The sequence below is a fragment of the Chelon labrosus genome (assembly GCF_963514085.1).
Source record: "Chelon labrosus genome assembly, chromosome: 10".
NCBI classification, from domain to species: Eukaryota; Metazoa; Chordata; class Actinopteri; order Mugiliformes; family Mugilidae; genus Chelon; species Chelon labrosus.
The window spans coordinates 27,902,718-27,918,212 of record NC_140360.1 but is presented as its reverse complement, the minus strand read 5'-3'; the positions used below and the strand labels follow the sequence as shown (position 1 = coordinate 27,918,212).

The window sequence follows — 15,495 nt, the reverse complement described above, 5'->3', positions numbered from 1 at the left end:
CTCGTCGGCTGTGTTTTTGTCTCGTCTCTTACTGGCTCCACAAATCTATATCACAGTAATTAGGCTTGAAACACTCGCTGGCTTATATCACAGAAAGTATCAGAGAGAAAGAGGTGATCAGTTGTGAAGAAATGGGGAAGATATTGTGTGGAAATACTCAAGGTAAGACATCCTAATTCTTGGTTTTGAACCTTTGGAAAAGGTGTTTGACTCTGTCTGTCTTTGTGGTTGATTCAAGTGTAGCTTTTAGCAGTGATGGTATTATGTTGCTCTGTTATTGTTATTGTTTCCATTTTAGTGCTTGGTGTCTGTAGAGATGATTTGCGTCAATGCTTGTTATAGCTGTCGGTGTTTCAAAAGTGTTTTTGCATAACATTTAAGTAAATTATGTGACTAAAAATAGAAAAAGAAGAAAGGAGCATTTTACTTTAAGAGATTGCATAATATTGAAATGTGGACCTTCACAATAGTTGTCACTGGAGTACAGTGACGGGCCTAAACCTGTATTATTTGACTGAGGCTGTAGAAAACATTTCTATGAAATTGCTACCTGGCTTGTGTTACAGCCAGCCTCTGCATGATCCCCTCCAAATTCTGGATCCAGGAGTGACCTTAGTCTCCCTAAAATGGGCGAGGTGGACACAGACCCACCCCTCTTTGTCTGGCTCCTTCTTTGGGACCAGCTTTTGTTGGGCCATCCACGATCACGGAGACTTCTAAATTCATCCACTACACAACACTATTGAGGGGGTGATTATCTGAGTCTGGAGCCATTTTCTCTTCCACTTAATTGTGAGTTGCTCCCTCTACGATCGGCGTGAGTCTGGAATTAGTTCCAGTTCCAGATGACGGCGTCAAATGGAGCATGAGACTGACAGGTGGATTGGTGGAGAGTCACCAGGCCTGTGGTCATGAGTTTTAGTTAGTAACTGAATGAATGAGATTGAGAACACTAGCAGCCGTAATGGCTTTTTGTTTCATTCAGACATCTGGTGGGAGCTGGGAGTGGAGCTGCTGCTGCTCATTTGTGTTGAAAGGAGCCAGTCAGGTGGTTTGGACATCTGATAGGGTTGGACTCATGCCTGCCATTTGTGGTTTTCCGGGTATGTCCAACTGGTGAGAGACCCTGGGGCTGACCCAGAGCATTATATCTCCTCTGGCCTGAGAATACTTCCAGATCCTGCAGTAGAAGCAGGAAGTTGTTGGTGGGGCGTCTGGACGACTTGATTAGTAGGACTTCTTAGAAAACTGATAGATAGAGTACACTAAAAATGGGCTGACGTTTAGTTTTTCTCTACTGAGGTGTCTGTCTTACCAAAGCTTTGGTTCTATTACAGGATTGCAGATGACATGAATTATCAGGACTGAGGTTAACTAGTTTTGATTTGAACTAATTGTCATGTGTCAAATTTTCAGATCACACATTTCTGTTGTGCAGTTATCGTGACACAGATCTACGTACATGTGCTCTGATAAGAAGATTTCACCCACAGCAGTCAACCCTAGCTCTGCCAAATGGCCTGCTGACACACAAGTTGTAGAGTAGATGCTCTAACTTTACTGTTCCCCTACCAGAGTCAAACTAGTCCTGTGATAGCGCTGAGAAGTCTAACTGAATGAGATGTGGCTAAGATTTACCCTTTAAAGACCACCTGGAATTTGATTCAAAAGTTACACTAAGGTTAATGTAAACAAAGACAAATTAAGAAAATGAACTCCAAACAACTATGTTTATATTTCATACTGTTACACTTTGTGCTGGTAGCAGCCAGTGTTCAGCACCGTGTTGCCCATAGTAAACAACCTTTGTGACATTTTGTAAAGATCTCTATGGGCACCAAATCCTGTGTTGGAGGTGTTAAGGCCGTGATATGTCAAGACGATGGTCGATTGTTGTCCAGTGTCAGGCTGTCAGGGAACGCCTGTGGCCCTAATTTTTCCAGAGTGTCCCACACCGTGGACACTAGTCCAACCCCTGTCACCTGCTTTTCAGCCAGTTCAGCATGTTGAATCGGTGGCAGATCGAGCTGATGAGAAAGATCTCTCTGACTGACTGTTCAGCTTAAAGAACCAGGCCACAAGAAGGAGAAATGGAAGCGATGAAGTTCAAAGGGCTTACAAGAGGCACTTCTTGGTTTACAGCTTCATCTGATCTCAATTTCCACACAATCATCTAGACTGAATAAACTGTAGACCAGATCATCAGCGTTAGTCAGTTCTGTACGGCGGTTTTTAGCTCTTCCTAGGCTCCAAGCTAATAGTAACTTCCTGTTTCCTGGAAGAGATATTTCCTTTCATGAATACACAGAACATACAGTATTTGCCAGCTGGTCATTGACCGTAGTATTTGTGTTGTGTTCAAGTCCAGCTTTTTGGCCCAGACACGGACGAAGTGAGATGACGTCACAGTTGGCCTTTGTTGTGAGAATGTAGAGAATGAAAATGTGAGAATGTGAAAAACATTCTGCATTCTGCAGGGTCACATAGGTGTTCAGTGGTGACCAACATCAAAATCTTATGACTGTCACAGTATGTTTTATCATCATTAGTTATGGCTTGCAAAATTATAGAGGAAAGGAGCAAAAGGAGAAACTCTGATGCATTTTGCTTTCATTTATTTACTGTTGTGCTTCCACAAAGACTAAATAAACCTTGCTCTTCATCGTGAGAGTGTGTAGTAGATTTGGAGAAGATTAACCTGTTGTAGATACAATCAATTCTTTTCAGAATATGAGCCTGGTGGATTTCATTATGGGACGTGTTTCAACCCGTACTATTCACGTACAGAGAAAAAAAACTGCATCCAACTGGTATAGTCCTACAACCAATCAGAACCATTTTGTTAAATAAATTCAACTTCATGGCACTCAGGTGATGTTATGCTTCTGTCCTTCACTGCTTAAAGCCCACCCAAGCAATCTGACTGGCCTGGAGCATAATTAGTTCCCAATGGAGCGACTCCAGACCAACTTTCTGCTGCTAAAATGTTGTGGACAGGTGAAATCGGTCAACTGTTTCAGCCTAGGAGAAGATATGATTAATTGATTATTAATTAAAAAGAATACAGCAGAAGCAGTGGGTCCAGATTAGGAAGCCATGCCTTCTTCCTCGACGGTTTCGTACTGTTTTTCTATCAGTTTTTCATGGTGTTGGAAACATTAATGGCATAAGTGAAGGGGAATTGTGGCATGTCATGATAGTGAGATGGAGGTAAACATTTTAAAATGATTAAGGATCTCTTGCTCACGTATTCCAAGCCAGAGTAAACAGGAGGAAAACAGAAGTGAGTATTTGATTTAATTTTGTCATCCTAAATATGTTTACTGTCCCCGCTTGACTTTTGCAATGTAATAGAGGATCTAAATAAAGCTAGGTTACCTTGTTGTCAGTGGTTGTTTGATGAGACACACATAGCAGTTATATGCCAACATCTAAAATAAGTGTTTATCATATTTCAACAGTCCTCCCAGTCTGATGGCTAATATCTAAAGACAAGTTTTCTGTGTAAGTCAGGGGATGCATTAGTGAATGCTTCCTTTTATATGTCAAAGACTAACACGTCTGTTACATGGACAGCAGCAGATTTGTTTACAAGATGGAGGAGTGGTGTGATACACTTCATTATGAGTCCGTGTCTCTGTCACTTCCTAGGCCTTCATTCATTCAGTGGCTATTCACGTCCTGGCATCACCAGCTGTACATGTGTGTGTGTGTGTGCCAGCATGAGCAGAATGCCATTTTGGCTGGTTTTTGGAGCCATATTGTTGATGTCTCCCACAGCTGTGGCTAAGTTAAAGGGAATTGTTCAAGGCGAGGAAAGAATTAGGAAACACACCCTCTCTGTCATCTTTCTCCTCTGTGTGATCCTGGAGGAGACTTACTGGCAGCGGTATCGCAAACCAGTTTAAGGCTGAAAATTAGGGACCCTGGCAGGTGCCCATTCATCAAAATCATCACCAGCCCCACCCCTTTTCTTTTTCCTGAGCACCCCCCCACCACAACAAAAAAAAAAACGTCCCTCCCCCGAAATGTATGCCCCTCCCCCCTTCCCTCTGTCCTCTGCTTGTCTGCTCATTGGCAGCAGAGCGAATGGTGTCCCCGTGGGCTATGAAAGAGTGGGCTGTACGTCCTTATGCAGAGCTTGATGCGCATGTGTTTGTACATATTGGTCCGTAAACACATTGTGTTGGCTTCACATGCGTGTTGCTGATGCTTACGTCCCCCCAGTCATGGAATTCAGCATCAGAGGGAGCCTATACAGAGCGAAGCCCATTGGCCTGTTTTTATGCGAGAGCGAGGGAACGTCAAACTGAATGCAGCGCTCGTCGGGCAGCCGCTCTCCCCGGCCATTCTCCTCCCTCTCCTCTCCTCTCCTCTCCTCTCCTCTCCTCCGCCTCCACGGTGGTAATCCTTGCTGACACAACGCACAAAGGACTAAATGCTGGCAGCATCCTCCAGCAGCAGCAGCACTCTCTCCTCTTCCTCCTTCAGCTCTGATCCACTTCACCCAGTCTGTTCGTCTAAAGCAGGATGCCGTTTCCGTAAGACCGCTTGCAACTGTATATCACATCTCTGGAATACCGGCCTGGCCGTCCGACTCCTCCGCCCCCTGTATCCGCTCCTCCTTCTTGGCCAGTTCATTCAGGGAGCACATCAGAAGAAGGCTTGAGCCCTGAAGAGGCAGCCTCTTTTGTTTTATCTTGCTGAAAGCTTGAGGGACCACTGGTAGCTTATTTTTTTCTGTACCTGATGCGTTTATATACCAGGAGGAAGGAGCTGCCTCCGCTTCTTCCTGGTTTTGTTGCTCTATCTCTTTACCCTGCTCCACATCACTATACCAACAGGTAAACGATTTAAAAGGACATGCTTTATTTATTAAGGGAATCCACTTTCAGTCCACTTGAGTAATGATTGCACGTCCTTCTTGTGAGACAGTGAAATCTCTGTGATGTGGCTGTCTATACGTTAAGATGAAGCATTATGTGCTCTTCTCGTCAGTTCGGACATTTGCAAATCATTTTTTCATAGCAGACATATTGGCTGGTTTCAGAGTTTACTTCCTAGAAAGCTAAAATAATCATCTGTAAAGGCAATGTGCATGCAGCCGGTATGTGTCCATGGCCATGTTACTACAATCGTGCCACATGTCATTGCAGTCTGTAGTAAAGCTAGAGGACGTGCTTAGCAAGCTGACATCTGGCTGGCTTCGCTGCTGTTATCACTGTGTAACTAACTGATGAAAATGTTTGACCTGATCTGCAGACGCTGCATCGCAGTAATCAGTAATCAGTAATCCTAGTGTGCAATGTCAAAGTTGAGTACTATTACATTTTAGTGTGTGAACTGCAGGTAGCCCCATCCCAGTGTGTTTAGTACCCAGGTTAGGGGTATTTGAGTTAATTAGTAGCTATCACAATGTGACGCACTTAGTAATTAAATATATCATACAGACAGTGGCTACTGTGCTTTGAGGATCGTTATCCAAAAGATTAGAATCATGTAGACTCATTTAAGGAGGATGATTGTGTTGTTGAGAATAGTGCATTGATTTGTATCTTTCAAATGCGCTACGAATGAAGTAGGTTAGGTACAGCCCAGGTGACACTTAACCATTTATTTGTTTTAGGTGAAGTTAGTACAAACTGGATTGGAAGCTGAATGCACTAGTAGCAACATGTGACTAAATATTGACTTTTAGAGTGACCGTTTGCATGAGGTCTGAGCTTGGGAGATAGAGTTTAGGTTTGGTAGAGTTGTGTGACTTGTTTTACCAAAGACTAGCCTCAGCAGGCAAACATGAGAAATGAAGTTCCCCCACTGCCTTGATGTGACAATGCCCATTATTCTACAGAGTATTTATTTACCTGAACACAGTCCTCTTGTTGAATCAATCATTTCTTATTTGACTCAGCCGGTGTGTGTTTTTTCTTTCTTTCTTCTTCTTTTTTTTTTAGATAGGGCATCAGGCCGGTCCAGTCCTTGAGCAACATCTGTCAGATAAAAAAACAACCACAGAAAAAAACTGTATGTTCTAAAGCAAAGACCAAAGTTCACAGCAAACCAAATACTAAGATTGTGTCAGAAAGGGTTCACTCCCCTGTTAGCAGAGTGACTGCTTCACAGCACTGGAGGTTTCAGATGGTCCTGCTGGTAGACTTGGGATAATAGCAGTGCAAGGGCTTACAGCAAACTGGAATCACACAGCTGCCAACATGTTCAAAAGTGGACTGAAGATCATGGGGAGTGAGTATGAAAATCCGCAATCTATTTTATGACGATGGCACACATTTTTTTCTCTATGGATAAAATTGTCTTACATGAGCAATGCTATGAGAATTTTTGTTGTAGTCATTCAGCTTTGTATGGATGCCTTTGGACAGTACATTTTTGCAGTATTTTTGCTGATATTGAGTACTGACATGAGTACACACAAACGATTTGGGCAGTGTAAACATCTTTTGACAACTGATCATTTTAATGCCAGGATCCTCGTCTGTTTGTTGGGTGACAGGGTCTTACTTTTCTGTTTAGCAGAGCCAGAACTGTCGGCTTCTTTTCCAAAAATATCCAATGGTGAGCAGAGAGATTGTCAGGGAGCTCATTTTTGTACTCAAGTATTCCCAGAGCCCACTTCTACTCCACGAGTGGGATCATGCTGCGTACTCCATGCTGTACAGTGTATGTGCTGGTGGAAAATAAAATACGTCAGTGATTGCCGCCAAATCTGAGTTAAAAGCTAGCCAGCGCTTTCTACCTCCTACCTTTTGCTTTGGGGTTTATTGTCATTTGATAAATCAGCTTTATGGCAACGTCAGGTGGTATCAAGTTCTGTGGTATGGGAGCAGTTGTAGGTGCAGGTGAGCAGAATCAGTATCTGACCCCATACTGATACTGGTATTGATATCGAGACATCCATAATAAAGGATTTTGTGTGTAATGTACAAGGAATCTACATGAACTGAAGTCCGCAGAAGTCACTTGAGTGTAACTGAAGAAAAGGAATGCAGGACAAGCAGAAACCTGAAATGGAGAACTTTTGTTTTAGGCTTGACACTTGTACTGAAGAAATCTTTGTACATGTACTATTTACTCAGGGTCCTTGATTTTCCTGGAAGTCCTCTGGCCACCAGATATTTCTGACACAAACCAGTTCCAGCAGGCTTTTGCTAATTTCTGATATTAAGGCTGATGTTGCTAAACTCTCATGGGTAGATGACACTCTGCTCAGAATTTAGGTTAAAAAAACAAACAAACAAAAAAAAAACAGGCTCTTATTAAAAATTTGAGTGAAAATATAAGCTTATTAGACCATGTGTCACAGCCTAAGTATGCCTTTGCTGGTTCACACAATAGTGCACATGTAATGGCACTGGGTGTGCCAGTAACAGTCCTGACTCACTTTCCATTTGGAAGCTGCTCAGTGATTTTTATCAAAGGGACAAAATAGGTCTCACTGTTGGTTGTGTAAAAAAGATGAATATGCTGTATCTGCTCAGTGAAACCATCAAGGTCTGGAGATAGTTTGTCATGTCACTGGCCTGCAGCTCTGACGATTATGTAGCACTGGCTCTGTTAAACTTAAAGTCAGGACATGTGTGCCATTATTGTATTGATTCTGATACATTTCTTTAATAAAGGGCTAAATACAGTCCGATAACTGTTGCATTTATGCCTGCCTCCCATGGTGGTCATGTGGGACCGGTGGATCACAATCCTAATGCGGCACTTCATTTGGCCGTGTCTAGAGGACTGGTGTGACTGTATGTTTTTAATTTGGATGCCCTTTATCACAATTCAGAGGGAAGTGCTGATTTGCTTTACAGCACAAATATGCTGTGGAGCACAAATATGAACATGATACGGCCCCAGAGTTACATGCTCACCGTACTGTAGCAGTGTTTTTTTTTTTAATATGCAGTACACAGCATATTAAAACTGTATATTCCATACTGGAACAAAATCACATGCACGCTTGCTGATTTTAGCAATTTTATAGTATACAATTTCTAGTACTAAAAACGTAATTTCTCACAGCATATTAAACTCCAGAAAGCATTACTACAGTTATAATCTTTGCAGAAAGTACAAGGATTAGTTGAGACTAATGCCTCCTAATAATACTGATTTAATTCTCACGTTATCCACAAACATTTTTATTTGATCATCACACTATTGCAGTTTCACAATTATCAATTGTGTATCGATGTTAAATACACAAAACATTTGCTATAGCTGTGTAGAAGTAGCTTTCAAATAACATAATATTCCTGAGCATATTTCTAGTGTGTGCGTTTGTTTATGGTGTGTATTTGTGTCACGGCCAAAAGACTGTCTGGTTTGTTTGTGTGAAGGAGTTTGACGTTGCCCTCACAGATTGGCCCTCAGCAGCCGGTCCATCTGTTATTTCAGGCAGAGAGCTGTAATCCCGCCTGTCTTAGTCCTCTGTCGCGGATTGGCAGTGACATTTCAGCAACGCAGGTGGTCTGGTCATGACCGTCTTCAGCGTCCTCCCTCTTCCTCAGAGAGAAATGTAGAAGGATGCACATTAGAGAACCAACCTCTGGGACGACAGAGCTCACGCTGCCGCTGCACTTATTGCTTCTAAACAGATGTTACCTTGTATTCATGAAATACAGCACATACCTTACATTACTGTGTATTTAAAGCAAAAGGATATTGTTCTGTCTTGTGATTGCTAGTTACCCTGTTAAAATGTATAACCAAAGTAACATTACGCATTATAATAGATATACTTTTTTAACAAATGTTTTATACAAAGCAGATTCAGACAAGGCAGTGCAAACCTCGCAACGATATTCTGCACTGATTACTGCCAAATATTTATTATCTTCAACATAAGTTAGATGCAAAAATGCAGTTGAAGCATAAATATTTAGCCAACTGGACGTAGAGCTAAATGACGTCTTATTTTTTATATGATTGCATTGAAGCAACCTGTCCTGGCGTAGTTAGCAGGCATGGCAGGTTGCTTATATGGCTCAAATTTGTCCCAACGGCTTTGCTGACCCACATTGTCCTGAAATAAGCAAAAAGAAGACACTACTGCACAGTCAAAAGATTCAAAGAATAGAATGAATGTTATGTTTTACATGTAAGCTTTTTGCTGAAAATAATACACTGATCAGGCCTAACATTATGACCACGTTCCTTATATTGTGTAGGTCTCCCTTGTGCCTCCAAAACAGTTGTGACTCATCAGAGAATGGACATGGGCCTTCTGAGGGTGTCCTGTGGTGTCTGGCAACAGAATGTTGTTAGTGGAGGCCTTTGGGTCCTATGGGTTGAGGGGAGGGGCCTCTGTGGATCATCCCACAGATACTTGATCAGTTTGGGACCTAGTGAATTTGGAGGCCTTGTAGTGTTTTTCATGCTTTTTGAGTACTTGTGTCAGGCTGCATCCTGCTGGGGATGGCTGCTGCCATCAAGGAGTGTCATTGCTATGGGGTGGGGGTGCCTGGTCTGGTCTAGGTGGGTGCTACATGTCTAAGTAACATCCACATGAATGCCAGGTCCAAAAGTTTCCCAGCAGAACATTGAATTGTCACAAGATGGTCAATGTTATTGACTTTTGATAGTGGTTTTAATGTTGTGGCTGATCAGCATATATTCAGACAACCACTTTTAATCACCAGTGTTTTGATTAGTTTAATCACATTTTTTTTCTTCCATTTATTAAGTATTTAAAAACATAAAGTACGTTCTGGATAGGTTGTGTCTCTGAGGGTATTCATGAATGCTCTATAAAAACTAGAAACTGTTGTTTTTATTAGTCACTGTGTGTCTCTCTAGTAATAGCTGTTGTCTGCATTGTGCAGAGCAACACCTTACAGACTTCAGTTCAGCATTTCACATCCGCCTTTTAGTTCGTGAGTAAACATTCACGAGAAATTTCATCATCAAGTCCATTGGCACCGTGCTGTTTTTGTCGACTGCTGGCGACTGCAGATAATATTACGCACAAGATCTGGAAATGCAAACATAGGTAGATATAGAGGAGTAAATGCAGAAATTGAAGCTGGAGTGCACGCCTTTCAGACCAGGCAAACATCTGTCAGTGTAGAAAACTCTAGTTTTTACGTCTGCATTATTTTTGTTTTTTCTCAACTTTTTATTTGTTCCCAAAACAAGAACACTAGACACTTTGAACCGTTGACTGCTTCCCGTGGTAAAACACGCTCTTTGCTTAATCTTTGGTGTGAGTTTCAACATGAGGCGGCTTCCATTTTTTCAACAGATCTCAACAAGAGGTAACATCTTTGTTGTACTAATCACCCACTGTTGTTTAAGAGGTAATTCTGGGATTCACCGTGGAGAAGATTTTCTGCCGGTGACCATCTGTCAACATTTAAAGAAAGGCTGTGGGATTAAAGAAGGTGGCAGTATTATACAAAATATGTTTGCAGAGTGCAGCTATGTTCACCCTTCTCCTGCAGTTTGTAAATGAGCTTTTTGCAGAGGTAAAAAAAATTTTGCTCTGAGGACTAAGTGGTGACGTGGGTAAGGTCCTTGTTGTATAGGTGGAGTCACCCATTGAATCCCCCATGTTGTGTCTACATGTCAGTACTGGTCTATTTAATAATGATAAGCTATCAGTGCTCGCTCTGAGTTCTCTCTGGAACATGCACTGGGCTGGGGCTGCAGAGGAGGGGGAGGACATGTGTGGGTTTTAAATGTAGGTGGTAGGTTAGCTTTGGCTGCCTGTCTCTGCAAAACACTTCCTCAACTCAGAATGCTGGATTGCGCACAGCTGGCTGCTTTTCACTCACCCTGTTTAACTGCAAATTTAAGTGTTTTACAATTATTGAATTACAACTCTTATCCCTAGGTTTAAGTGCGGTGTATTTTGGCTAAGTTTGGGATTCATCATGATTATATAGTCGGCCATTCCATTTCCATCCACATGAGAAAAGCCGTCCAGTTTCCCTGGCTGCTCCTCCGTGTGCATGGTGAAATATTAGAGGACAGGGGTATTATTTCAGTGCAAAAAAGAGGCTAAGCTGTCATTTTGAGCAGAAAATTGAGTATAAGCAGCCTGCTCTCTCTCCTTTGATCCCCTACATCCCATATGTTTTCATTCCTAAGCAGATGCCAGTAATGCCAAAGTGACATTGTAATCTTGATAAGCGTGCGACTGTAAACTCAGCTGCTTACAGACATCTGTCTATCCTATTATTGAAAGTTTTTTTTAATGAATGCTGACTGAACTGTAAACTGACTGGCTTTATATTTAAAACACGTTGGGTGGAAAATCCAGATAATACAGGGTGTTTGGTAAGCATAACTATATTGTCACACAAATACAAATAAACTTTAAAATGGCATTTCCAAGTTGGGCGTTTCCTATCTGCACCAGTGTTTATAGCTCATTTGCTAAATGTTCTGTGACAGTGAAATCTCTACATTGTCCTTGTGATTTAAGTTTATCGTCATTGTAAACAGGGAAATGGTGGATTAACAACACAATCTGCTCAGGATTATGCTTGGATAAGACTTTTGACACACATGGCACTTGATTTCAGGGTGAGCGCTGATACTTGACTTCAGACTGTCTTGATCCATGTTTTGAGTTACATATCATCCAGTATAGATGCTGTCACTGGTTCATCTCCTTGGCTCTGTCTTGGTTTTGGCTCTTGACAACAGCAAAATTGTAAAAATAATTATTTGATTTAGGGTCATAAACTCTATCAGCACTAATGGTAATCACTAGGTCTTCTTAATAGTGCAGGGACACTGAACCCAGGCGGCAAGTTAGTGAAAGGTTTTTTACATTTCAATTATATGTCAACATTGGACTTAAAAAGTCAAATTTCCTTAACTCCACCACAACATGTAAGGCCTCTTTGATAGTGTTGTGTGGCATAAATACATAGACTACCCTCTGTGATGACAACCATAGGATCCTTCAGAGGAGTTTTGAAGCTCAGTGTGGGTAGCTATGATTTCCGCTATCTTGGAAATGCCTTTCCTAACCCTAACCTTCACCTAATTCAAATGTTGTGTCTCGATATAATTGAAACATGGAGGTTTATGTCAAATATCATCAGCCAACAGTTCTTTAAAATTGTATGTTTTAGGAATGAAGCATAAACATAAGCTGACAGTAAATGCACTTTGTGTTGGCAGCACATGAGGAAGAATAATATGTTCTTTAGACTTACACAAATTTAACCTTCAGTTTCTACAAACTCTTTATTGAATGATTGAATTGAATGATTGAACACAGAAATAACACTGCGCTATGAAATCTTTTTGTACTGGTTGAGATGGAACCAGCAGTGTATGTAAGGATATTTCTGATGCACCACATGTGATAAATGATTGTAATTAGGTGTCTGCTCATGATCATGCTCTTCAGCAAAAGTGCCTTTCGGTATCGCTGACTCAAGCTTCCACACATGCTGAAAATGCTGCTCGGTTTCAGTATCACTTCTTGTCTGTATCACCCAGCGGCATTCATTTAAACCACTGGTACCGTCAGTCGGAGGTAATGTGAAACGTACCTTTGTCCTTCAAGGAGACTCTACTATTTGTTTGCAGATATGTACAAATGAATAGAGATAGACTCAAGGGACTTTTGCATTTTTGGCATTTTTGTTTTTTCGCTGTTGTTGCTTTGAGCGGCTGCCAATTGTGGGTGGTCATCTCTCCATGAACAATATGAGAACAAACTTTTTGTAAAGAATTCCTGGCTAGAGGAATGTGGGTGAGATTTCCCTTGTGATTAACCTTTTGTTTTAGCAGCCACAGTTTCAGGAAGTTCGACTTGATGCTTGAACGGTTCATCATAAAGGCTGCAGCACAGCTTTGTGTATCTATGACCTGGACTCAAAGTTTTTTCTCTATTTTTAATCATTTAAAAATGGGTTGCTTTTGTACTCTTGTAGGACGTTCAACCTATGTGTTTAAACTTGCACCCTGTGATTACTAGTTCAGGTTAGGTTTATGTTAAGGGCATGAAAGGGGCCAGTGCCTTGTCCTGTTAAGGATGTAAGTACAAGTGTGTGTGCGTGTGTTTGTGTCAGGTCAGGGCTTGATTAGCGCAGCAGGGCGTAGCATTTGTGTCCAGCTGCTCTCTCCAGAAGTGTGCCATGACACACAGCAAGGCCTCCAGTGAATGATCCACCAGCAAAAAGAAAAACTGCTCTGAAATTAATGAGACATATGGCATGTAGCTTTACGACTCCCTTAACAGCCACTGACAGACACGTGGCGAAACAGCACACAGGTTGTGTGATGTACTAGTGGAATGGATCCAAAAGGATCAGCTGTTTATTTAGTGTGGGTGTGAAGATGACACTTTGTTAAACCCATTTATGGAATTAATTTGTTTTGTATTTTAATTTTTCTTCACTGCAGTTACCCCTGATCTGTTCCCGGAGACACCCCTGGTGCCGTCACTGCCGGCGATATCGTCGGCGCGAGCCGGCTCTGCACCTCACAAGGCCCGGAGGCGCAGCAGCAGCGGAGTTGACAGCGTTGCCAGGCCCCGGCCATTGCCCTCACCCTGTAGGCCAGGCACCAACAGAGGCAGCATGGAGGTGGGCATGCGTGTGGTGCGTGGCCTAGACTGGAAATGGGGAAATCAGGATGATGGCGAGGGCCACGTGGGCACTGTGGTGGAGATCGGGCGGCAAGGCAGCACTACCACTCCAGACAAGACAGTGGTGGTGCAGTGGGACAGTGGCACACGGACCAACTACCGCACTGGCTACCAGGGTGCCTTCGACCTGCTGCTTTATGATAATGCTCAAATTGGTAAGCACTCAAAACTAGATCATTCTGGTGTCAGTTAGAGCAGGGAATGTGACATTATTCAGTACTTGCGCAAATGCGATTGTAGTTTCACTGCAGGACCTGTCATTTTCTGTAGTTTATAAAACTAAATATTGAAGAAAAATGAATACATTTAATTCACTGATGTTCAAGAACTATTACTAAATGAAACGATGAGGAGCAATGAGGTCAGTGCAAAGGATTGTTGTTACACTTTTAATGAAAAAACGTATTTATTCGTTTCTGTTTTATTAGTTTGCTCCCTGCATGCTTGTGGAAAAAAAAAAAATATATATATATATCTAATACAGAAATTCTCATTCTTTGCTGCTGCTGCTTCATGAGAATTTGGGAGCTAGATATGTTGCCTGGACACCTGTCTTAGCCTGATCAGACATAACTGTTGACAAACCTGTCTGATGGTCATACATTTTACATTTGTTTAAAACATATGACTTAACGTGATATTTTTTCATTGTCATGTCTCACGTTGTCTTCACATAGTCCATTTTGAGATAGCGTACTTACAGTAAAAATCCTCTCTCATTGTCAGCCATGCAGCTCTATTTTGAACTTGAATGACACACACATTAAATCAGGACTCATTAGCATTTTGCTCCATTTAAAGTGACATTTTTCTGCCTCAGTAGCTTGCCCTTCAATTAATGGAGCGAAAGAAGAGGAGAAGATATGAGGAGCCGAGGGGGGTAGTGGTATTTTTGTCATGCTGTTTGTGCCTCAGTTCTTGCACATCTCATGATATTAGCCACTGTAATAAGTAAGATGAGAACATGACATATGCTTTGAATGTTTCAGTGGCTTTGATATGGAGGATAGACAGTAGCGTGGTACTTGATATAAATGTCATGACAAGCTTTGCAGAAACATTTGCAACAAAAACAGAACAGAAAAAAGGGAGTTTTTCCTTGCCACTGTCTCCTTCAGGCTTGCTCTGGGGGTTTCAGGCCGGATGTTGTAAAGCGCCTTGAGACAATTTGTGTTGTTATTGATGCTATATAAATAAAATTGAATTGAATTGAAACCTCAGGTATGTTGAATTAATGACCCCCTGACTTTTCTTAAATCTCTTCTTCTGCTGAAGGGGTGCGTCACTCCAATATCATCTGCGACAGCTGCAAGAAGCACGGCATCATGGGAATGCGATGGAAGTGCAAGGTGTGCTTCGACTACGACCTGTGCACCCAGTGTTACATGAACAACAAGCACGACCTGAGCCACGCTTTCGAACGTTACGAGACGGCACACTCCCAGCCGTGAGTACTGCCAGCTCCCCTGCACAACTGATCCTCGTTAAAATTCTGATTATCGTGCCGTCTGTTACGATGTCTTTGCTGCCTCACTATGTTCGAATGCAGGTTGACTCACAAGAAGATGGACTTTATTAGTGTTTCGTCCAATTAATTGTTGGTCTAATATCACGAGGTGTCTGTTGCTTTTTGCTGCATTTCATAAACAAAATGTGTCTACATAACAGACCATTTAACACTTGTTTTCAGACGTTATGTGGCTAAACTCAAACAGGAACAATGAGCTAATGTTAAACAACACTGAAAGTAGTGTATTAGTATGTTAACGTTAAGGCAGAAAAGTTTTAGTTCAGCCTAAAGCCATGCTCTTGAGTAGAGTCACTGTGTCTGGTCACTAAACACAAATGTTGCTTCATTTTTAAAGGCTTGG

General features: G+C 41.9%; 1 protein-coding gene across 3 annotated transcripts in view; it reads left to right on the top strand.

Annotated features, from left to right (window-relative positions):
• mib2 (MIB E3 ubiquitin protein ligase 2) overlaps nucleotides 1-15,495 on the top strand; it is a 42,965-nt gene that overhangs the window by 1,120 nt on the left and 26,350 nt on the right. Inside the window, exons 1-3 of one of the 3 annotated variants that reach the window (XM_084552970.1) lie at nucleotides 6,106-6,243; nucleotides 13,381-13,779; nucleotides 14,900-15,071. In XM_084552970.1, the coding sequence (XP_084409096.1) occupies nucleotides 6,213-6,243; nucleotides 13,381-13,779; nucleotides 14,900-15,071 (602 nt within the window). In that variant the 5' untranslated portion in view covers nucleotides 6,106-6,212. Of the gene's footprint in view, nucleotides 1-6,105; nucleotides 6,244-13,380; nucleotides 13,780-14,899; nucleotides 15,072-15,495 lie in introns of those variants that run through there. The other 2 variants (XM_084552972.1, XM_084552971.1) reach the window with 2 other exon arrangements.